General features: G+C 39.2%; 1 protein-coding gene across 2 annotated transcripts in view; it reads right to left on the minus strand.

The window, feature by feature from the left end:
* Positions 1 to 24,814, minus strand: part of Cep120 (centrosomal protein 120) — a 57,445-nt gene that overhangs the window by 14,897 nt on the left and 17,734 nt on the right. For both annotated transcript variants that reach the window (XM_051201157.1, XM_051201158.1), the window contains 10 exons: positions 23,970 to 24,147; positions 21,332 to 21,481; positions 20,542 to 20,724; positions 16,998 to 17,094; positions 16,762 to 16,914; positions 16,198 to 16,287; positions 14,663 to 14,755; positions 13,551 to 13,712; positions 10,624 to 10,746; positions 3,733 to 3,831 (listed from right to left, as the gene is read on the minus strand). In XM_051201157.1, the coding sequence (XP_051057114.1) occupies positions 3,733 to 3,831; positions 10,624 to 10,746; positions 13,551 to 13,712; positions 14,663 to 14,755; positions 16,198 to 16,287; positions 16,762 to 16,914; positions 16,998 to 17,094; positions 20,542 to 20,724; positions 21,332 to 21,481; positions 23,970 to 24,147 (1,328 nt within the window). The remainder of the gene's footprint in view (positions 1 to 3,732; positions 3,832 to 10,623; positions 10,747 to 13,550; positions 13,713 to 14,662; positions 14,756 to 16,197; positions 16,288 to 16,761; positions 16,915 to 16,997; positions 17,095 to 20,541; positions 20,725 to 21,331; positions 21,482 to 23,969; positions 24,148 to 24,814) is intronic.

The following is a 24,814-nucleotide window of genomic DNA, read 5'->3' on the forward strand; positions in this document are numbered from 1 at the left end:
AAACAATTCTCTGAACAAAAGCAGAGAGACACTTCCAATTTTACATTCAAACACAAAATAAATGTGCTTTTAATAAAGAGTTTTAGGGATAATTAGAAGTAGTTTTCACACATGTGAAATGTGCCAATTTAATGAAGTTATTAATTTTAATATTCCAAAAACAGTTAGTGGCTTATCATAATTCACTATGAAGACCCCAAGGGCTATTGCCTTTCTTAAATTATTGCATCTCAGTATGGCCTGCAAAACATCAAAGGTTCCTAGTGACCTCAAAAGTTGTTTATAATATTGTTTCTAAAGCAGAAAGTTTACAGGACAAGGGATACAATTATTCTAAAATGAGAAAGCACTAAACACATTGCACTCACTCAGAGACAGCTATTTTTAAATTAATTTATTGTGTGTGTATTTGCTATGTGAGATGCATACATGCGAGTAGATAACCATGCCCATGCACACGCTTGAAGAGGCCAAAGCAGGGCACTGGCTGTCTTCCTCTGGTGCTCTTTGCCTTATGAGATGAGACAGGGTATCTCCTTGAACCAGGAGAATTCACTGTTTCAGTTAAGGCTTGCTGGTCAGCTAGCTCCCAGGATGGACTTGTCTCCTCCCACCAAAGCTGGGGTTCCTGGCACACACAGCTATGGATACTGATGCTGTGAGCTCAGGTCCTCACAAGCAGACAGAGTGTGCTTACCCAATGGGCCCTCCCTCCAGCCCCAAGACTGCTGTTCTCAGTTTCTCCAATGGGCTAAGTTTTGGAGAAATATTTATTCAACAGTTTTCTTTCCTTAATAAATTTAAAGCAACTCAAGAGAAAGAAACTGAATGTAATATCCTCTCTTATTAGGAACAAATAATAGAAATTATTTCACCTTTTTTTTTTTTTTAAGCCAGAGAGTGAAAATGCACAGGAAGAAAAGAATAAATAGAAAATAGAGTAAAATGGTAAGTTCTAGAAGATACCAAAATGTGAGGATGTAGGATTAACAAAGAGGAATTTTGGGGGGTGGGAAGATTTCATAATCTTTGGCTTCGCTTTTGTTCCTTTTTTTAGAGTGTGTTTCCATGCATGCATGCCTGTGGAGGCCAGAGGTTGACACCAGTGTCTTCCTCAATCATTCTCTATCTTACTTCTTTGGGACAGTCTCTCAAAGTGAACCTGGAGCTTGCCAATTTCGCTAGACTAGCTGGCCAGAAGCACTGCAACCTTCCTCTGAGCTTCCCCAGCACCTGGCCCTTTTCAGAAGGGGGCTGGTGTTGAAGTGCAGGTCCTCATACTTGCTCAGCAAGCTGGAACCCTGTGGCCAGGCCCCCTCCCCTATCTTTATCCTTGAGACAGGGTCTCTCAGAGTCTGGGCTGACCTTGAAATAACTATACAGTCAAGGAAAAGCCTTGACATCTTGTTCTTCTGCTCTCACCTCTCTAGTGCTAGGGTGGTAGGCATGCACCTCCACACTGCTCACATACTCAACACCCCAGTGTAAAAGGAGCCAAGAGCCTGGCATTTACATGTTAACACACAGCTTACTGATAGCTTTAAAAATGACTTCAGTTAGCACACCTTTAATCCCAGCACTCGGGAGGCAGGTGGATCCGAGTTAAGAGGCCAGCCTGGTCTACAGAGTGAGTTCCAGGACAGCCAGGTCTACACAGAGAAACTCTGTCTCAAAAACATACAACAACCTCCTTCAGCCTAATGTGGTGGCTTATACCCATCATCCCCACAACGCGGGAGGCTGAGGCAGCAGCACTGTGACTTCCATAGCAGCCTGGCACACGCCCTTTCAGAAGGGCAGTTAACTACTCCTCTTGTCACTCTCTGTGTACCCTGGGCCACAAGGGCCCCTCCCTACGCTTCTCCACACCACCTAAGTATCTTGGCACCATGACTTCATGAAGTCCAGCTGCTCCTTCCTCAAAGATAGTCGGTTTTCCTCAGAGCTGCTCTCACTAACAGGCAATGACACCATTTTTTTTTTTTTTTTTTTTTTTTTTTTTTTCCCTGCTAGGATATGCCAACTCATGACTTCTGCTTCAGGGAGCCCTTGTCATCTATGCACTGAGGCTAACAAGTAAGAGCTTGGACTTCAGTCTTAGATTTAGTACCTCTGTGAGCACACATGACAACACTCTTATTTCTTCATCTGTAAAAGGGACTATGATCACTATCCAGAGATTTTAGAATTAAAAATGAACACGATCTGAGATTTCTATTTTATTTCTCAAACTGGAAACATTTCCAGAATCTATGGCTGACCCGTGCATCATCTTACTCTCTTCTAGTTACATTTCTATTACTAAAATTTGAGTTCCAAGCTTTGTTACTGGAAACGTCTTTTAAAATGGACCCTGCTCTACTTTTTAAAAGGCTTTCTCCTTTATGATTCTTCACAGTAACCATTGTAGTCACTATAGTGACTACTACTTTGCTCTGTCACAACCAGTTTTGCTATTACTATCCTAATAACTCACCTTTAGCGGTCCATCTGAAACACTGTCTTTCTGATACCAGACAGCATCCCTAAGTCATAACTAACAATTTTTCTCTTCTGTACACTGCTCAGGCAACAGTTACAACTGTTTTTTCAGCTCCCTGAGGGTGAGGTCCATGTTTTTATCTATGTATATACATACAGTGAGCATAGGGTCTTGAGTTTAGGAGGCTCTCACTGCTGTGCAAAATGGCCACGCTAGTTCTGCCAGCATTAAATCCAAAACTTTTTGAGCTCTACCATGCACAATGAGATTGTGGTCAGGAAACAGGCATAAGCATACTTAAAAACACTATAAAAAAGAAAAAAAATTACCTTATGGCTACACAATTAATATAGAACTGAAATACAAGTAGGTTTTGTATTTATATATATGCAAATATCCTAAAATATGAACAACTTTTGAAATCTAAAATATTTCTGATCCAAACAATTTAAAATGAAGGCTATACAACCTGAGTATATACACTCTGTGGTATCTAATGCTCTGATATCTACCTGTAGTTCATAAATCTGAACACAGCTACAAGCTCCATTGGCAAACATGGTCTACTACCCTGTAATTCCCAAACAGTCTGGTAGTGCTCTAAAAAGATATTGATGTATGGAAACATACTAAAAATATATACATAAAAGATATTATATACCACATTTCATTCAGAAATAAAGCTGACTTTTTTTTTTTTTTTTTTTTTTTTTTTTAGTCTCATTCATGTTCTTTTGAATCGTAATCATTTGAAGAAACTAGGCCCCAAATTAAGATAAATTTCTCATGAACATGAAAATAACATTCTTGCCTAGGAAGGGAAAATGTTAGTTTTCTTGAAAATCCTTGACAAGTCTTTTAAACCTAAAATTATGCAAAACTCCCGTGACAGCTTTCATGGTTGAGTAATTCTGTCTTCCTACGAAAATTATTTTAAAATGTGGTCTTAAATGTTAAGAAATAGTAAATTTAGTTTATCCCCAAATTGCCCCCTTCAGTGAAGTCCTAATGACAAATGAGTTAAGTTGATTATTTCCAACAAGGTAGCTGACAACTAAAACTAAAAAATATAAAAGCAGCCTTTAATTATGAAAAGACGATTCTGCATACAACACATTAAAAAACAAACCCAAACAGCCTTGATCTTGGACCACAGCACTGGAGAGGCCACTGCAGACTTCTAACTCACAATGTCAAACTGGAAACTTACAAACAGTGAGGGGAGACAGAGTCTACTCTCAATCACATACCTGCTTAAGTCTGGCAAGTTCCTTCAAAGCTCGTCCCCACTGCTGCTTGTAATGCAGTTTAGACTTGGTTGCAGATTCCAACTTTCTTTCAAGTTCAACCTAACAGTGATTAAAATCATATCAAGTGAAACACTATCCCACTGTGTGCAATCACTGAAAGATAATATATACAAAGAGTCGGGCTTAAGAAAAGAGTTTATATAGCGTGACATATGACATAGTCTAAAGCTGTTACATAATTTACTATAAATATTATGGCACATGAACATTTTCTTGTTTAAAATATAGTATTATTTTTATTGCCTTGCAGGCTAGACTAAAAAGAACTGAATTAGTCTTAACCTCCAGACAGTTACTATAAATGTATTTAAATGTGTATATTACACAGAGTGAAAAATACATTCATTTTTTAACAAAAGACAGCTCTAACTGTTAACATTCCGTGTTAGCTGGCAGTAGGCTGATTTTCCTTGTGAGGCCCATGACTAGGTGGAATTCTGTCTTGTAATAAGAAGAGCTGGGGAGATACTTTCTTAACTTTTGGCAAAACTATAGAGCCCTGGAAATGGTGCACTGTTTTATCAGAAAGCAAATTACTAAGAGATGCAAAGTCAAAAATGTAAAAATATTTTAAGAATGTTAAAATAAACCCCAGAGGAAGAAAAAAATAATGTTCCTCAATAACACACATCTCACTTTTATTTTCTATCTTCCCTGAAATATATAAAGAAAAACACTAAAGTGATTAAATTAAAAATCTGGTTATTTATGCTTGCAGCAGGCAATCTGTTGTACATGAACCAAAGCCAACTTGGCTATGTTCTGGAATGTACTCACTCAGTACTTAAAATCATGTACCAAGCAAATTCATGTAGCCAGCAGACAGTTTTACTATTAAGTGATAATGTAATAATCTGCTTGAATTACAGTAAAACACTGCTACTCTGAACTAGATGATTTTTTTAAAACTCAAGTTTAGTTTTTCCCATACATACGACTTCTAATGTTTTAGGAGAAAAACAAAAATGAAGACATTATAAAAGTCTAATGTTAGAAGATTCAGAGCAAAATCAAATGACAAGAAAAGCAAACTGCCAAGTCCCCGTCACAAAGGACCAGAACATTCTCTGCAGTTATATATGACTACTTGGAGTGAAGGTCTTTGTGCTTTACAAATCCCTAGTGCTTGGATTCAGATGTGTTGACATTTCACAACTAGACTCAAGCATCTTGAGCTGAATGATATTGCTGAGATTACTGGAGATAATCCCTCCACTTGTGCCCAATGATTCATATACTTCACTTGGTAATTTAACAACAAGCCATACCTCAGAGGAGCAGAGACAGCCTCTGAGAGCATGCATATGGGGCCTGAACAAGGTCTGGACCAGACCAAGGATGAGGCCTGATGGACCTACTCCAACAGTGAGAACTAGGCAATTCTATCAGTTTTGCATAAACATAAAAATAATTTATACTTTTATAGTTTTACACACTAATTTAAAACACATGTGTCATTATGCATGTAATAGTTTTACTCCCCAAAACTTGTAAATCTGAGGCACAAATCCATTCCTATCAATAATCCCTAACATTTTTCCTAAGGATATGATGCTTATAATTCTAAAAAAAAAAATTATATGGACCCAATTTCTAGAATTCATGTAGCCAAAATGTTTGGGTTTTATTTAATTATTTACTAAAACTAAAATATAATTATAATACTTCTCTCTTCCCTTTTCTCCCTCTAACTGATCCCATGCCTCTGCCCCCCCCCCACTCCCTCTCAAACTCAGGACCTCTTTTTTTCTTTATTATTGTTTAGAAATATATGTATTATGTATGTATGTACGCATATAAACATGCCAAGACAATCAGCTGAATCCATTTAGTGTTGCTTGTATGTATATGTTCTAGGGCTGACCACTTTGTATTGAAAAACCAACTTAGGGATCATCCCTAGGAAGAGCTCTCTCCCCTTTCTCATCACTCTCTTGGTACCTACTGTTCTTTGTTTAGGGTGGGACCCAGTGACATTCCCCTCCCCTTCCAAGTTAGCATGTCTGTTTACATTGCCTTTTATTCAGGTGTTGGTTAGGTGGCCATCATGCTGAGGTGTGTCTATATGTGCATCTATCTCTAGAACACACAAATTTTCAAATTGTTAATTTCAGGGTGAACAAAAGCCAACGAAAAAGTCCTTACTGTTAGTGATTTCTGGCACCAACTGACCTTGAATTCTTGACCTCTTGCACTAACAGTGCTAGCACTACAGGTGTGCACTACCATCCCTGGCTTGTACTTGTATTTTTATTTAGGTTTTAATTGTTGCATGACTGAAGTGACATACCATAAGCTAAGTTAAATGCCCCTGAAACAAGATCGCTTAGGACTAAGAATGCAGAAGACATTTTTCCTGATTACCCTATCAAAGGCACAGCATTCTCTTTGTCTTAGTCCATTCCCAGGTCTAACTCCTCACAAGGAACTACCTATCTGTCCCTTGAATACAGATTTTCCTTTTCTATTTCTATTGTCCTTTGTGCAGCCCAAAATCTCTTCTCACTTTGACTATAAAAGGTCTCAGATCATCCTATAAAAGGTCTCAGATCATCCAAGTTTTAAATGTCTGCAAGTTCTACAAACTGCTACCAAATCACTCTCTACTGAAAAATTTACTACAGTTATTTTCCTAGGATCCAAAATGTAATTTCTGTACTTCTTGCTCAACCTACTTTTTCAGAATTCTTCACAGGAAGCCCCAGTGCCCAGCCATGTTTGTTGTGCCCCTGTGCCCGGCAACCCTCTTCACCCAGCTTCCTGACCTACCAATTCTATTCTTGTTTTCTCTTCTGCTTGCCTAAATCATAAAGTTCACCTCAGATTTTACCTCTATATGAAGCTGTCTTTAATCTACTACATATGGAACACCAAATGGTTTCCTTTACATTAGATTAGTCATGGTCATTTACTACTACTCCAAGTCATCTCTGAAACCAAGCGGCAGTGTTTAAAAGTGAAGCACCCAAAGGAAAACATGCTTGCTTTCACTCTCTGTCATCTTTCCTATTTTTCCTAAGAGTGGTGACACACTAGATACCAAAATATTCTTAAATGTGACACAAATTTTAGCATGATTAAAAATGTTGACATTCTTTTATTAGGTTGATTTTTCAAACTCTGTATGCCCTACTAAAATATATGCTTTCCATATTTTAGTTTTGAAAGTCAACAATTTTAAAACTATGTAAAGAATTCCTTCTATGTGAAGGAAAACTCACTAGCTCAGGTGCCATGACTGCCATCTGTAATTTCGGCACCCAGATGATTACTCCAAGTTTGGGGTGAATTGAGGCTATGAAGAGGGTGCTAGGCCGCCTTAAGGTAAGACCGGGTTTCAAAACAGTGAGAAGCGGGTAGGGGTGCTGTGAGGTGGCTCAGAGGGTAGAAGTGCTTGCAGCACAACCATGATAAAGTTGAGACCGAGACCCTGGAGCTCACAGTGGATGGGAGAGAACCAAGTCCCGAAAGTTTTCTTCTGACATCCACATATGCACCATGGCATTCAGGTGCCTGCACACATATACAATAGTAAAATTAAATTAAAATACATACACACACACACACACACACACACAACTGAATTTTGTAATAACAAAAGAAATCAAGAATTACTTGGTAAAAGTTCATCTTTGTGTTAATTTTAGACTCCTTTGATGAAAATGGATACATATGTTATATTCAGAACAGGTAAGTAGGCAAGGTGTCATACACCTTTAATCCCAACACTAACAGAGCAACAGAAGGCAGATCTCTATAAATTCAAGGTCATCCACAGCTACAATACTGACTTTCTTTTCTTTTTTAGACAAAGAAACAACAAGCCAAGCTCTTCCCTGGACACTGGTAAGGACTGGCGAGCCTTATCTAACACTGTCTCAAGGCCGGATTTCCATGCCCTTATCTGTTACTGTTTCAGAGTAAGACACTGCCCTCTTCTGGTTCCCAAAAGACTTACAAGGCATTTCCAAAAAAGCTAAAAAGTTGTTTTTCTGTACACTGAAAACATGATGGAAGCATGCCTTTGTTCTGCTAGACACAGTTCACAAGACCATTTCTCTCAATTCATTCCTGGTACTCCTGTTTTTCGTGTTTCTGAGTAGCTTTGGAGCCTGTCCTGGACCTCATTCTGTAGGCCAGGATGGCCTCAAATGCAGAGATCCACCTGTCTTCAGAGTGCTGGGACTCAAGGCATGCACCACCTCCACCCAGCATACATTCCTGGTATACTTAATGAAAAGAATAAGACTCATTAACCAGTAAGTATAACAGGCAAAATGAAGCTTAAAAGTAACTTGAGTTTTATTTTTATGGAGGATCTTTTAAGATCCACACACACAAATAAATACAAAATTATTTTTTAAAGAAAAAAAAGCAGCACTGTATGAAAGTTGTTAGTGGGTGAGACTGAGTTTTGTTTTTGAGATAACTGAGATGTGAGAATCATCATCAAGATGTCACTGTCTTTGTTTCATTCCTTGATGAGTAGGTTTTGGGGAAGGGGTGTATGTATGAAGGCAACTTTGGAGACTAGGCTCTCTCCTTCCACAGGGTTCCAAGGGTCCAACTCAGGCTGTAGAGCTTGGTAGCATGTATTCATACCTACTGAGCCATCTTGCCTACTTCTAATTTATTTTTAAGCCATCAGTTATCTAATCAATAATATTTTATATCGGGGTCTTTCTTTAAAGAGGCAGGTCATATACTTTTTTAAAAAAGAAAAAGAAAAAAGGTTCAACTATGTAACTCTGGCTGTCCTTGAACTCACTCTGTAGATCAGGTTGGCCTCAAACTCAACGAGATCCACCTGCCTCTGCCTCTTGAGTACTGAGATTAAAAGCATGGGCCACCACATTAGATCTGTTCGTATCCTCTTTAAACACTAGTTGGATTTCTTTTCAAAGAATGTAAAGATCCATTATTCTACTGCTTAAAACTCTTTAGTAAGTAGCCCATTGTTTACTTTTGTTTGTTTTTTAAAAATATTTTTCCATTTTAAATAAAATCATTTATTCTACTTAATTCACAAATAAAAACAGGAAGCTACTCAAACATTGGCTAGTCACAAACTCTCCATTTCAATGAACTCTGTAGATAAAACAATCTTTCTACAGTAATGTAGCTTTACTGAGGGTTTTACTCTTTCATCATCAATTAAATTTTTATTCACTTATCGACCACACACACACAAAAGACTGATGAAGAAACTAGAAGAAAAAAAATTAGCTTATACCCTCTACATGGCCCATGTATCCTTCTGCTTGCATTCTATCCCTCATCCAATTTTAAACTTGTCAATTTTACTTACAAACATAAAACATAACGTAAAAAGTAACAGCAATGTTAAAGTTTAAATGAAAGAGAAAATGCCCCAGATTCTATGCTAAGTGTTTTGTTCATTTTATTACCCCTGCTTAAAAAACATGAAAGAAATAAAAGAAGTTACCAACTGTGACACAAGTAAGTGGCCAAGTCAGAATGTGGAACGGTTGTGTTCAAGATAGGTAACCGCCATTATGCACATCTCAGAGCAAAACTAACTCCCTTGCCATGGCTTTAAAAGCCAGTGTTTTAAACCTACCTGGTACACATTATACTCTAGGCTGGCAGTCTGTGAATTCTAATTCTCATCTCAGTACCTCTGAAGGGCTCCCTGGACAACTCTCACAGCTCTCTGCACTGCTGTTTCCTCCTCTTCTCAGATCTCAACGCATATGCCCACCTTTGGATGGCTGTTGGATATTCACACTTTTTAAAAAATATTTTATGGGGCTAAGAGATGGCTCAGCAGTTAAGAGCACTTGCAGCTCTTCCAGAGGACCTGAGTTCAGTTCCTAGCACCTTTAACTCCAGTTCTAAGGGATCAGATGCTCTCTGATTTCTGTGGGTACCTGTACATTCATGGTATACACTCATACAAACACACACACACACACAAAGTAAAGCTCAATCTTATAAAATTGTCTGTGTGTATGCGCGCATGCGCGCACACATGCATATGCACTCGAACGTGAATACCAGAACCCACATGTGGAAGCCAAAGGAAAGCTTGCAGTAGGCACTTCTGACCTTCCTAGAGCTTGAACACAGGTCATCAGGCTGGGTAACAACAGACAGGCTCTTTCTACCACTGTGTCATCTTAGTGTCCTGACGTCATACTCAGCAATGCCTAACCACTGCACATTCTGTTTATGGGGGAATGCCCTTAGAATGGCAGGCATGACTATATCTGAACCACAGAAAACAAAGCAGAATGAAAATGCCTTCTCTAAGCTAAAGGCTAGGGAATCTCTGCTCTAAGTGAGTGCTCCTGTGCAGGACATTGAGTCCAGAAAGTCGAGAAACAGAGCTGTCACAGCGACCACCACAACACTGAAAGATCAGCACTAGAAACAGGATCTGAGATCCAGACGTGGCAACAGCAGGGGCACCTTGAGTAAACTGGGACAGGACACTGGCTGTACCTTGGTTCTAAACACACCAACTCACATTTTAAATCTGGTTCTTTCACCTTTGAGGCAGTTTCTCTGTGCAGCCCTGGCTGGCCTGGAACTCTCAGACCCACCTGCCTCTGCCTCCCAGGGGTTAGGATTCAAGGTGTGTGCCAGCACTGCCCAGCCCTGACAGCTTTTTAATTCTTTTATTCCTATAGTGGTCAGTTCGTTCACAACTCAACATTCTATTCAGGCCAAGCACAACCAATTGAACCCATGTCACACACCTTGCAGTCTCTGCGGACAGCACTCTAGAAATATAGACGCACAGATTATTAGTGGCTTTTTAAGTTGGTCACTGGAGCTGGTTATGCTGACAGGAATTGACATAGGTACCTTTTCCAGGGTGAGGAGATTTATTTCCGATTGCAGTCGTATTTCTGGTTTGTTGCTTTGTTGATCCTTGAACTGGTGGAACTCTTTTTCCAAAATTTTATACTTTTTTTCAGCATCATTAAGCTGTAGGTAAAGAGAAAGTATATTAGAGCCATTATAACAAGTAGCTGTTTGAAAGCAATCATGAGCCAATCTTTACACTGTACAACTTGATCAACAGTGTCATTATTATCCCAAAACATGTCGCGGCAGAACATTTGGAAAACACACAAATGGAGGGGAAAAAAAATGGTCAGTGCTTGAGAATTCAACAAACTGAGTAACAGGAAGAAAAAAAAAAAAAAAAAAAAAAAAAAAAAAAATCAAGGATCAAAGGGCTGAACTCCTGAAGGAATGCCAAAGACCCAAGGGGCTAATCAGGAGCAGAGGCTCCTCACCCTGCACAACTGGCTCTCAGTAACCTCCGAAGTTACTGGGGGGAGGGGAGTGGGCAGCTTAATTAAGTACATAACAGAGGGCAGAAAAATGTTCAACTAGCTAAGCACAGTGGCTCTGTAAGCTATGAAACACTTTTGTAACCTTTAGAAGCTGCTGCTGCTCCCTACCTGACTGACAAGTTCCCACATAAAAATCAGCAGAAACCATTCTGAAGTAAATCTCACTCTTTAAAACACCTTTGCTTTGTGTGCATGTGTGTGTCTGTACACACACGTGTGTGTGTGTGGCTGCTGGAAGTCAACATCAGCATCTCACTCACCTACTCTCCACCTTCTACTCTGAAAGGAAGTCTCTGTCTCGTTGAACCCGGACCGCTCACAGACTGACTGATGGGCTGGGTAGCAAGCCCCAGGGAGCCTCCTGTCTCTGCTTCCCAGTGCTGGGATTACAGATGTGTGTCATCATGCCCAGATTTTTACATGGCTGCTTGGATCCCAACTCAGGTCCAGATGTTTGTTCGGCAAGCACCTTCTCTGACCAAACCAACTTCCTAGTCCCCACTTTTATATTTTAAGCAAGAAATATGCTAATAGTATATTTGGTTCTTCACCATTCAAAGACAATAAGCAATTGCCATTATAATCCAGTTGAGAAGGTAAAAGCTGTTAGGGCATAGTGAACTCTGTCTTTGGGAAGTCATCTATCACTGTGTTCCGGTGCCTGATTTTACATATTTGAATATAGATACTTTTTGTCTTCATCAGTACTCTTTGTGTTTAACTGTCACTTCTACCAGTCTAATTAGAATGGCATATTTAATATATAAAACTTTTTCAGTGTAATGGCCCCAAATTTCTCTTATGCCTAAAATGTGACATGCACATACAAGGACTTTGCTCCTTGAGCTAACTGGAAAATTCATCTGTCTCTCTCCTGATTAAAACTGTGCCTTTTCCAAAATACCATTTCTCACCAAGGCTCTTGCTATAGAACTATGAGTCAGTGACCCCATCTTGGGATGGCGTGGAGGAGAAAGGGGATGAAGGTGAGTGTCTCAAGCACTCCCTTGACTCCGTGATGGCTTTGCTCTAGATGACTAAACCTTGAGCTGAAAGAAAAGCACTACTACTGGCAAGTCCCATGATAATGCCCACTCATGTATGTTAAATGAGACCCCCAGTGACAACCAAATTAACATTTACAACCATGTATAAACAATGTGGGTGACAGAACCTTGGGCTACTATGGAAACTACTCAGGACAGAAGGCCCTGAAGCATTCATCATACACATCTAATCTACACTAAAATTTTTCAAGAAAGATAAGCTGAATTTTAAACAGTCTGATCTTTTCCCTCCCTTTTCTAAAAATATTTATTGAGTCCCTATCACTGCTGACACCCAGGCTGGGCTCCAGGACAGCTATAACCCAAACAGTTTTTATGGAGCAACAATCTGAAACTGACTGAATGATCATTAAATGAAAAGAAGAACTGGTGCATTATAAAGAAAAAGAAAAGGGAAGTGGTATTACAGAAGGACATTCAGCATAAGCTTGAGTTGGACCTGGAAATATTTGTAAGTGGGAAATGATGTCAGGCAGACAGATGGGTAAAACTATCACAGGCTGTGGGGTTAGTGACCCTCAGCACCACCCTATGAATGGTGAAAAGGCATGGGAAGGTTTTCAAGAGTGCCATGCCTCCCAATTTTCAAAACCACCTGGCTGCAACACGAGTTCAGATGGCCTGTCATCCACACAAATGACACTTAGAGAAACAAGGTAAGTACAATGGGAAGACTGGTTTAACGTGCCTTTAAAATGTCCACATAAGGATATCAAAACAGCATTCTGAAGTAGAGGACTAGAGGGCAGATAAAAGGTCTTGACTGTAACTGTGGAAGCAGAGAAGAAGCAAGCCCTGAGCTTGGAACAAGCTTAATGAGCAGACAAGGGAAAAGAGAAGGGCTGCATGACAGCACAGGAGGCCAGAGGGTGGAGGAAGGTATGCCTGTGTTCGGGGCGGGGCGAGGCAATAGTAGAGAAGAGGATATTCAAAGTTAAGAACAACAGTGTTGAAGTAGGTACAGTTCAGCAAATGTGGACATGAAGATGCCCATTCCACCTAAGTGACCTGGCTATGAGGAATTAACTGTCTGGAGGGATGGGCACAAGAAGAAGGCAGACACTTGTCTTACAAAATGTAGCTTCTAGAAAATACTGGATTATTTGGATGTACTTCTAGCATTATAATCCTAATGACTGTCTACATTGCTAAAAAGATATTTACAGAAAAAGCTTTTAAGTTACCTGGAATTCTACAGGTATACTATACTAATATAGTCCTTAGCTTTAGCTTAAAAAAATAAATAAATAAATAAATAAATCCCACTTCAATTGAAATCTCTGCAATGAATGCAGGAGTCCAAACCACAGTGGGTTTCATCCCTTGGTTCGTGAAGCATCTCCAACCCAGACAATTCAAGCACCTGCTGCTGAAGCCGGTGCTTGTCCTCTTCCAGCTGCTTCAGCTTCAGCCTCTCCAGCCCCACTTGGTGAACACAGTCATCTTTGGCCCTGCGGATAGAGTCCTGAAGTTCTTGAAGGTTCCGCTCCCGTTCTGACTGCAGTTCCTTTCTCTCTCTCTGAAGCTGAAAGGAAAAGCATTGTTAGGAGGCTAGCAGGTCAGGAGCTGCCTGATGCTGTTCATCTTCTAGTCTTGGATTAGTCAATGTCAGCACACTTATAAACAGAATTAAGGTGATGGTTTAGTCCACAAAGTACTTGCCTCCTCAGCACAGTGACCTGAATATAACCCCAGAAGCCACGTATGAAAGCACAGCAGTGCACACTGTGTTCCCAGTGCTGGGGAGAAGGACATGGCAGACCCTGGAGCTCTACAGCAAGCCTAGCCTGCTTACTAGCCTGTAGGATTCGTTCCTAAGAACAACTCAAGGCTATCCCCTGGCCTCCCTCCACCACCTGAAAACTTAATTCATGTCCTCTTTAGGTATTAGACATAAATACACCTAACTCATTTAAAAACTCCACCAATGTAAATGATAAAGTCACAGTATTTATCAATAAGATCTTAAACATTACAGTTAGAGAAGGAACATATAAACAATATGTTTTATATGCTTACAAGTTTAATTTATGTGAATTACACATTTGTATTTTATAGATAAGTCCAATTTAGTTAAGACCTAATGTACTGTTAACTATGTATAATGTTAAAACAAATTTCCATGTGTCTTGGGATCTAATTTTTTTTTTTTTCTTTGTGCTATGCAGCCCAGGCTGTACTCTTGCCTCTGTGGGACCAAACCTTTAACGAATAGGAGGGATATTCTTTTCCCTTTTCAGGTTTATATACCCCTGAACATGCCCCACTTGCTCTTCTCCAGGCAGTGAAAACACTAAAAATTCTTATTCAAAATGGTTCAGTGATGTGGTTCTTTTGCTGGATCCTAGCATCCTAATACACTGTCTCAATGTTTGAAACATAGCATCCATGCAATGCCTGTCTCATTATGCAGACAACAATCGATAAGGGATGGACTCCACAACCCAGGGAATCAAGATCAGAGAGATGCAATACCTCCATTTCCGCACTGGCAAGCTGCTGCTCTCGGTTCTCTAGCTCAGAGAGGGCTTTTTGAAGTTTGCCTTCCAGAATACTGTATTCAGCTACCTAAGACGAAGAAGAAGAAGGAAGAAGAAGAAGGAGGAAGAAGGAGGAGGAAGAAGTAGGAGGAGGAGGAGGAGGAAGAGGAAGAGGAAGAGGAAGAAGAAGAAAAAGATCTTTTCATGTTCAAGACAACACAGTAAACTTCTCAAAGGTACCCCCGCACACACAACACACACTTGATTTTACTGTAGTCTACAAGCTTTTTAAGACAAATCACATATTAGTGCTTCCCAGGACATAAGATACTTCCAAAATAGAGCACTTTAAGACAAAATGAAATATTTACTATTTACTTTCAAAAATGTACTTAGGAAAAAGAGATGATGCCATATCTGCATTTGAATGTGAGGGATACAAGACAGCATTAAGATCTACTTGCATTTATTTCCAATTTCATTATTTGTGGTATTAGAGATGGAACCCAGGACTCTGTGTGCCTGCTACGTAGGTGCTCTAACACAGCCACATCTCCAGCCTCAGAGTCAGCTTTCTCAAGAGTTACTAAGTAGCTCTGGCCTTATAAACTCAAGCTCAGATGCTAGAAATGGCAGTATGGAAAACAATAAAAATTTCAACTGAAAAAAAAAATCTTTACCACCAAAATAAGAGCAAATCAAAACTTACCGTAAATATTGCGGTAAATAAGGATCAGGATAAACAAATAGGCCGAATAGATGTTTATTCAGGGAGAAATAACTTACAACCTAGACAGATGAACACCAGGAAATTCAACCCGATCCTTTCCTGTCCGAGTCACGCCAGAAAGAGAGAGTGCCTTCCTGGCCCCCTCTGACCTCCTTTTTCAGGTCACCTCCGCCTAAAGTTTTTCTGCCCTGTGTTTTGCAATACTCAGGATTGAACATGAGGCCATGTGCATGTTAGCCATGTGTGCCTACCTGCACTATGTCCTAGTTGGTATGGATGATGTCTTCATTTTAACCCCATGATACTGAAACCAATTTCTATGAGGAGAGCAAGGGCACACGCTGGATTTGTCCCACTGTGGCAATTTTATGAAATCAAATAATGAACTAAGTTGAGAAATTTTCAAACTTAAAATTTAAAAAACTCAATAGCATAAAAAGAAATGGTCCAAGGAAGAAATGAGCTTGTCTTAAAGTAAAAACTTCAACACATTAACCTACTGCCCAGCACTCTTGAATTCAATTAATATGCAATATATGAGTTCTACCATAATACTTATTATACAAAGCTCAAAAGCAAATGAAGACAATATTTAAGACATGTGCAGGACCATTTCATAGGAATGGAGACTTTAAAGTGTCTTTTTCTTTTGGCTTTGCTCAAGGCTCAATAGTTACTCATCTGTCTGACTCCTGCTGGGAACTAAAAAGTGTATTCCTTCCAAAGACTCTGCAGTGCACCTAGAAGCTATCAGAAATGTTCTCTCTTTCCTCTCTGTTTTTACACAGCCTTTTCTTTACCTTTTTCTTCACTAATGACTCTCTTTCCCGGTCCCTTTTCTTCCATTCTTCTGCAAGAGCTTGCATATGAGCCAATTCTTTCTGCTTTAGCTATAAAGAAAGACATAGTCACTTGAAAATGACAAATATTTCAAATAAGCAAAAGAGGTTTTCGGTTTAGGAACTAACACTGATTACAAATGTCATTTAAAACATTCTGGTCTATTCTTTTTTCTTTTTAATGTACATGTATGTTCTGTCTGCATGCTTGTCTGTGTACTACATGCATGCCTGGGCAAAGTATTCTCTGGGCTAGATGGTTTTACTTCAATTTGACACAGGCTGAAGTCATCTGAGAGGAGGGAACCTCAGTTAAGAAAATGCCTGCATAAGATTTGGCTGCACACACGCCTGTAGAGTGAGTGGTATGGAAGACCCCCACCCATTGTGGATGGTGTCATCCCTGAGCTCTTAATGGTGAACCCTCTCTCCAGCCACAAACAGGGAAGCTGCTTACTGGCTTGCTACACATGACTTTCTCACCTGCTTATAGAACCCAAGACCACCAGCTCAATTCCGACCTACCTGGCTTTCAAATATGTCTTCCTGCATCTCTTTCCACATCTCTAGCTCAAGTGCAGCCTTGTACTCCAAGGTCTCTCGAGGTTCCACCTGGATCTCAGAAGGACAAGAAGCTGGAAGAGGAGAAGATGGCTTCTGCTGCACAGCAGACAAACCCTACCACATGAAAGAGAAGTGTGTGTGACATCCATATACACCTTCATTCCTGGTTAGGGAATCTGATGACAGATGTTATTTACCTGAGACGAATCAGATACAAAGATCTCACGCATTTTCACTAAGCCATAGTCTTCCAGAGTCATCGTGTAAGAAAGATCCACTATCCTGTTATTTAACCTACAAATGAAATGGGAATTATCTTCAAGTTCACAGAAACTTTTCATTCCACTCCCTAGCCTATAGTATGCAGGAGTAACATTTTTTTGCAACCTATTCTTGCTGCTCAAACTGGACCAGCCTCCATGGCCTCTCAAATGTGTGCTTTTAATTGATCAACACAGTATCTTAATATTTACATTTAGTAAAACTTACCTGAACAGTTGTGTACTTGTTCTGAAAAATAAAACGGTGAAATAAAAAGTGGGACAGCCCACAAATAATTATTGATAATGGATATTTACTAGCCTTGGCTGGCCTAGGACCCGTTATGGGTGTAGGCAAGGCCAGCCTCAAACTCACAAAGGTCGGCCTGCCTCTGCCTCTGCCTCCTGCATGCTGGGATAAAGGGGTGAGCAGCCACACTGCACTTATGTCCTATTCTCTGTTCCTTTGTAGATGTACAAGCATGCACACTGACAGTTCTACCTTTTCTTGTTAGAATTAGGAGTGCAGTTCTCATGTCACACACATCAATTTTTAAATGTGAGGGTTTTTTTCTTAGTTTTGTTTTGTTGCCTTTAAGCATGCTGGTTCTTCCACAGAACCACACCCACCACAATAATGTAGTTTTTACTGCCTCTGAAATACACTTATTGCATTTTACAGTGAAATATACCCCCCTTGTTAAGTTATTCAAAATTTGCCTCCTTTCTGGAATGAATACACACGTTAATCTTTTCCTTAATCTAAGCAATGCTTTAAGATAATTTATGAAAGTAAGACAATTATATACTATTTTATCCACAATTATCATCTTCTGTATCAAAGAACTGTATTACTTATTAACAAAAACAAAACATTCAAGGAAAAGAACATTTTAGCAACTAAGAAACATAATATTGTCTAAAAACAAAACTTTAACAAACAGATCTCTCATAATTAACTGATCTTTAGTTAAACAAGTCCACATTTTTTTTTTTTCTTCCAGCTTCACACTTTTTCTAATGAAGTAAAATGAAGTACTTGGGCCAGCAAGATGGCCAGTGGATACAGGCACTTTACTACTAAGCCTGACGACCTGAACTGAATCCCAACTCCACAAAGTGGTCTTCTGACCTCCACATGTATGCCACAGCACACACAAGGTTAAAGGAAAGATGTTTAAGTGAAACACTACTATGTCAGAAAAAAGGCTTCAACACAACTGAAGTTCTCACATGAATTTAAAACTTCCCTGTCTACAAAAATATTAAACAGCTTCAACACCATTGACTTGATTATATTCTTCTTATGATACAGAACAAGAATGCTTCTTCTTATGATACAGGACAAGAATGCTGGGCTTTAAGAGATTTTTTTTTTTTTTTTCTGTAACAAGAATGAAATAAAAGTCTCTCTGTCAATAGATAACGGATTCTCCAGGCACTGTCCCATAACCACAAAGTGCAGAAAGCTTTTCCAACCCTTCCCATCTCTGACTGTGACTCTGGGTGGATAAAAGTATAGGGAAATTTTTAGTGGTACTTTTAGATTTTTGCTGAATCTTGTTTCTTTCTACATTCTCACTAGGTTTTTATTTTGAGGATAAATGGTATATAATATTAACTTGAACTTCAATTTTTATTGTTAATTCAAAAAAGATAATTTGAGAATTTTCAATGATTAAAGTATGAACACGTTTTTACTGTAGTAATAAAGTTCAAGTAAAAGAAATATTATAGTAGTTTGCTTTTTGCTTCTATGATAAAATAACCCAAAGCAACTCAAATAGGAAAGGGTTTGTTTGGCTAATAGATTACAGTCCATTGCTGAGGTAAATCGAGGCAAGAACTCAAAAAAATACCAAGGTGAAATGCTGCTTTCAAGACCTTTCTGTCTCAGGCTTATATACTCAATAGAGATAGTATCACCCACAGTGGGCTCTCATATTAGTTAGCAATTATGACAGTGACACACAGATATGCCCAAAGACCTTTCTGATCAAGGCAATTCTTAATTTCAAAGTCCTTCTTCCAAGACAGCTCTAGGTCATGTTAAGTTGACAAAAAACAACCAGAGCACTCTTGCTATTCTCTTGTAGGTGCTGGTGCCCAAAACCAGGAATCTGTGACTACCAGACAAGTGTTTTATCACCGCTACATCCCAAGTCATGAGTGATAATATAACTTAAAAATTGTTACTGAAAACTAACATTTATATCATTCTCAGCCTTTAAGTTTCAGGTAAATTTAAAAATAGTTTTCAAGTGGAAAAAAAAAAACACTGCTTGAGGAGTAGACTTGCTGCATTGTTTTTACCTAGATGATATTATAAAACTTAGGAGAATTTTGACATTTTTAACAGTTAATTTCCTTAAGTATGTTATGTAATGACGACCACAACAAAAAAAAAAAGAGCACAGCATTTCTAATGAAAAATAACACAAAATATACTATAAACTTAAAATAATGAGCTCAAACCACAGATTCTAATAACTGGTCTGGAGCTCGGCAGCAGAGCCTCAGCTCAATGTGCACAAAACCCTGGACAAGACCCCAGCATCACAAATAATAAACAAAAGCCAACATCACAGCAAATAATAGCTCCTTTTTAAAATCATCCAACTAAAGGGCTGGAGAAATGGCTCAACTGTCAAAGAACACTTGCTACTCCTGCAAGACCCAAGTTTGGTTCCCAGCACCCAGGTCAGGTAGTTCACAAGAACCTGTAACTCCAGACCCAAAGACTCTGATGTCATCTTCTGGTCTCCACACATGGTACACATACCTATATAATCAGACCCACATACACACATAGGCTAGGGCCAGTGAGATGGTTTAGAGAGGCTCTAAACACAGGCCCGACAACCTGAGTTCTGTGGTGATATCTTGCTTGCACAAATAAAGCCTGTCTGAGGGTCAGAGAATGGAGCCTGCCACCAGCTAACCACAGAGGTTTGGAGGTTTGTACAGACAGACAGGATAGAAGGAACAAGGAGAAGCAGGAAGTCACTCTCTTGTCTGCTGAGACACTAAGGAGGTAAGGTGTACTGTGGCTTGCTCCTTCTCTCTGAGCTCTAAGCATTTCCCTCTGTATCTGACTCGGGCTTTTTATTATCTAGTTCAATTAAGAACTCCATTTATAGAGTTCAATCCTTATATCTCACAGGTGGCAGGAGAGAAAGAACACACACACACACTCCCTTTCATGAAATATAAATAAATGAAAAGTACAATTCTCAGGCTAAAGGTAGAAAGGATCACCAACTACGCAGTCTAAATAAGAATCATGATATTATAGCCACAAAAACTCTAATACTTTAAGTAAATGGGCATCAAAAAGCTAATAAGCAAACCACAATAAACTCACCCTCAGGTCAAAGAAAAGCAGCCAGAAAGAAGACACAAGGGCCTAAGGGTGTGGTTTCTTAGCTAGATTCATCAAAAGAATGAGAGGCAAAGTGAACCAGTGCTGTGCAAGGCTTACCCCTGTGCTGCCATAACAGGCACACTCTCGCTATAAGTCTGACGCCAACAGTGTTCACCATTAGCACCCAGAAATCGAGTCTTTTCTGCAGACAAGATGTTAGAGAGCTGGACTCTTGCAATCCCAAGGAGTAGGTCCTTACTCATTTTATCTTTGTGCCATAGTTCAACCAGCAGTGGGATCCTAAGGAGAGAAGTCATGCCCACATTATCAGCTCTGAAGCAGTCCTTTCCCAACAGCAGTCTTTGAATGCCTTCCTATAGTTAGATGTTTGCTACCTGGGAAATTATCCAACACAACAGTTAAAGGCTCAGCTCCCAGAGAACAAATACTTGTGCTTGTATCTCTAAGCAATAAAGAAACTCTTTGAGCACTGTTTTTCATATAAGTCATTACAGAATCTGGGGCTAACCCTCATTCTCCTTTAAGAACATGAAAATCTGGGCTATGATACTCTGAGAAAAGAACATTTCATAGGCCTAATGTTCCTTGGAAAAAAATCTATTTCCCGTAACTAAAATAAAAATGAAGAAAATATACTATGCTTGGTGGCTCAAGAATCAAACCTAAATAGTCTTGCTCCCTTCGAGCTCTCTCATTCCTTAGATTACTGTAACACTTCTGACACCTGAGCTGGGACTTACAATAAACCATGTTAGGCTCTTCAACAGGACAGATGTTGCTGACATCAGTAAATTCATTGATTCCCAAGTGCAGGCGCTACTGTAGGTTTGGGTCTGTATAAACTCATGCCATGAGGTCATCTCATTTACAAGGGTCTATACCTTACCGTAGGAAGGTGTCTTGCAGCTGGTGAGGCATAGTTGCAAAATCAAATGCACAGTAAGACTGGGGAAGAAAGACTTCCATGTTTTTCCGAACTTCTACAGGAGGGTTAGTCATAATAGGAGCCGCACTGCCGAAGAATGGGTAGGAGTACCTAGAATGTAGGAAACACAAAATCTATGGTTTAGTCTATAGATGATATAGAAGGCCAGGTGTTTTTAAAGTATACAGTATGAGCAAATATAGTTAAGATAAAATAGGGATACTGGCCTGTGAGTGACTTATTTAAAGCATATCCTTTTTGTCTTAGCATTCCTAAGAACAAGCAATTTCTGCCATATAGTAGGCACTCAAGAAATGCTTGATATATAGAATTATTGACCTAGCTTCCTTTATATAATGTCCTATTATTTATGGGCTAAAAAGCCCTTACGCCAGTGGTTCTCAAGCTTCCTAATGCTTTGACCCTTTAATGCAGCTCCTCATGTTGTGGTGACACCAACCATAAAATTATTTTATTGATACTTCATAACTGTAATTTTGCTCTTATGAATCATAATGTAAATATTTGATAGTGCAGGATATCTGATATGTGACTCCTACAAAAGGGTCCTTCAACCTGAAAAGAGGTTATGGCCCACAGGTTGAGAACTGTTGCCCTTAGGCAATGCCAAAAGGACACTTTGAACAGAGATTCAAGATAAAAGAGATCAAATCTATTCTGTATATGCCCAATGAGTGACACACACAATTTCTTCTTTTCATCATATAAACCACATGAGATTAAATATAAGAAGCCTAACTGCTTTATAACGTCTCTGAATTTAAACACAAATTTACAGATACCGTAATGCTTGCTGAAATTTCATCATGCCATTCTCTATTTCACCTTGTTATCCATATATGAAACTATAATCAAATTTAAACTCAACTAGTAAAAAACTGCTTTTCCTACAAAAAACTATATTCTGTATATCACCCTAGTCCTATACAATTATTGGGCCACTGAAGCAAATTATCTCAAAGTTCATGCCCTACAATTTCAACTCCTACCATCCCACTATAGCATTTAGGAATTAGAAGAAAAATATCCAAATACACCTGCAGGTTCCACTTTCAAACACAAGTTTTATCTCATAAATTCGGTAACATGTTTGCATATGTAGAGCATAATGATATAAACTTGTCAGACTGAATAAACTAATGTTCACTACTCTAAAAAGTGTTTTCAATTAAACAAACGCCAGTCCAGCATCTAGTAACTCCATGTCAAGTGCCAATATGTCACAACCAAGTGTTTTCTGTTTACAATATTATTTCCCTCTTTAACAAATGAAGTATTCTCCTTTATGTACTGGCTAATTTGAGAATCTGTCACCCTCCTAAATTGATTAATTTCTCTTATGTACTGTAATACCAGATACATCATTAATGTAATATGGGCAGTTAACCATTAAACAAATGGTCCTAACGATAAAATGTATAACAGAAAATTTTCTAAATGGGACTGTTTAAGGCTCCCTCTCACAGCATCTAATCTGAGGCTGTACCTATTTCCATGCTCCTGGCCAGCATCCTCTTTGGGTGTACTAAGACCATACTCTGCTGCAGCATCAAAGATCTTAAGGCAGCAAAGGGTGTAAAAAGTCAAAAAACAAACAGCAAAGAAAACCTGTAAGTAATAATTCTATTTCTACAACAGAGAAAACAAACCCTTCGAGAAAAGCTGTGTTTGTGAGACAATCTTCTGCCAGTCTTCTGTGTCTCAATAGGCACATCTTAGTAATAACCCCAAGCATTCTGAATGTCAACTGCAGAACTGAGCAGAGGTGGAAAGACTTTCATTCAGTGACACCACACCCAGGGTTGGATCTCTGCTTCTGTGCATCATTCATACCCAAGTATGGAAGATGCAGAAACAACTTGAAAGAGTCAAATGAAAAATCACATTCAAGTTCAACTTGACTTCTGCAGCTGAACTCAATATGCCTCTAGTATGGATTTAGTGTCTATCACAGTCTGCAATGACCACAAATATGCAGCCCTAAAACACAGTGTTGTATAAAGCCATGTAACTGATTATATACAGTAATTCTTTCTATTGAACAGGAGACATTTCATTTCAAGTTCATTAGGTAAGGTTTTTATATTCACAGCTATAGGATACAGGTGTTAGGAATACAGCATCCATTGTAATACAGTCTTTGTCTCCATTTTTTAATTTTTGATTTCATTTTACATTCCATCTACAGTTCCCCCACCTTCCTTGCCTCTTCCCACCCTCCCTCACCTCCCCCCCCCCAGCCTACCTACTGTAATATATAGTCTTAGAGAAAAATCAGATACAAAACCACAATTTTGACCTGTAGTGCCTCTCTTTCCAGAAAACACACAACCAAAATTGCATGTTAAATGGTAGTATCAATAAATGATTATAAATTCCTGTAACTATTACACCAGAATACGTAAGTAAGCCTGGTACTCCCCCACTCCCAGAGCCACTCTGGTTCAAATCTAGTCATCAGGATATTTTACTGCCTTTCAGGCCACTGGCTTCATGACAGCTACATTTTCTTTGGTAAAGTTTCTCTGCACCACCTTAAAGAGGAAAGGCATTTTCCCAGAACAAAGTCAAACCACACCTTAATATGCAATTGACTGGAAAGCTGATTTCCAAGCCATGGATGCTTCTCAAGTCTATTGAGAAGCAGAAGTGATGCGATGTTGCTGGAACAGCAATCCTCTGTCCTGATGTCACCATTTCTGATGCACCCGAGGCTGCCACCGGCTGGGCCAGTGGGGCAGAGATGGAACCAATGCCTATGTAAACATTAAGGGAAAATTATGGCTGTCATCACACAACCCTTCAGTCACAGAAATGGACAGGTCTGCTTGTGAACATATGACATGAGCCTATCATGGTCATTTTAAAAAGTGGTTTGTTCTACACTGCCTAATTCCTATTCTAGAACTACATAAAGAAAAGGTTTGGTGTGAGGCACGGTACAACACTCCTGGGATTCCAGCCTTAAGGGCTGAGACAAGAGAATCACAAGTTTAAGGTCACCTTGGGTTTCACAGTGGGAGCCAAGTTACTCCCAACACATACTGTAAAACCTCAAACCAAACAGATCCGAAGCAACAATGTCTGACTAAAGCTGGCAGGTGGTGACTTGGTTCCAGGAGGGATCCGTACAGATTTGCTGTACATATAATTTTAGCATTTTATAAACTAATTGGAGTTACTTGCATGTATAAAATTGGTCAACAAAAGTTACATCTTAGAAAGGCAAGAAATATGTAGTTCAATCCTTATGGACCAGAAATGCTTAATGAGTGAAAAAATCATATAGTTACTAAGTGATGGAGGTAAACTTACACTCCAGATATTTAACTGCTAGTCCACACTGCTTGCTTACACCACTGGTTATAACTGTAGAGCCCTAGCAATGGATGGAGCATCTTTGTGAAAGCAGATATATATATG

The sequence above is a fragment of the Phodopus roborovskii genome, unplaced genomic scaffold (genome assembly GCF_943737965.1).
Source record: "Phodopus roborovskii unplaced genomic scaffold, PHOROB, whole genome shotgun sequence".
Lineage (NCBI taxonomy): Eukaryota > Metazoa > Chordata > Mammalia > Rodentia > Cricetidae > Phodopus > Phodopus roborovskii.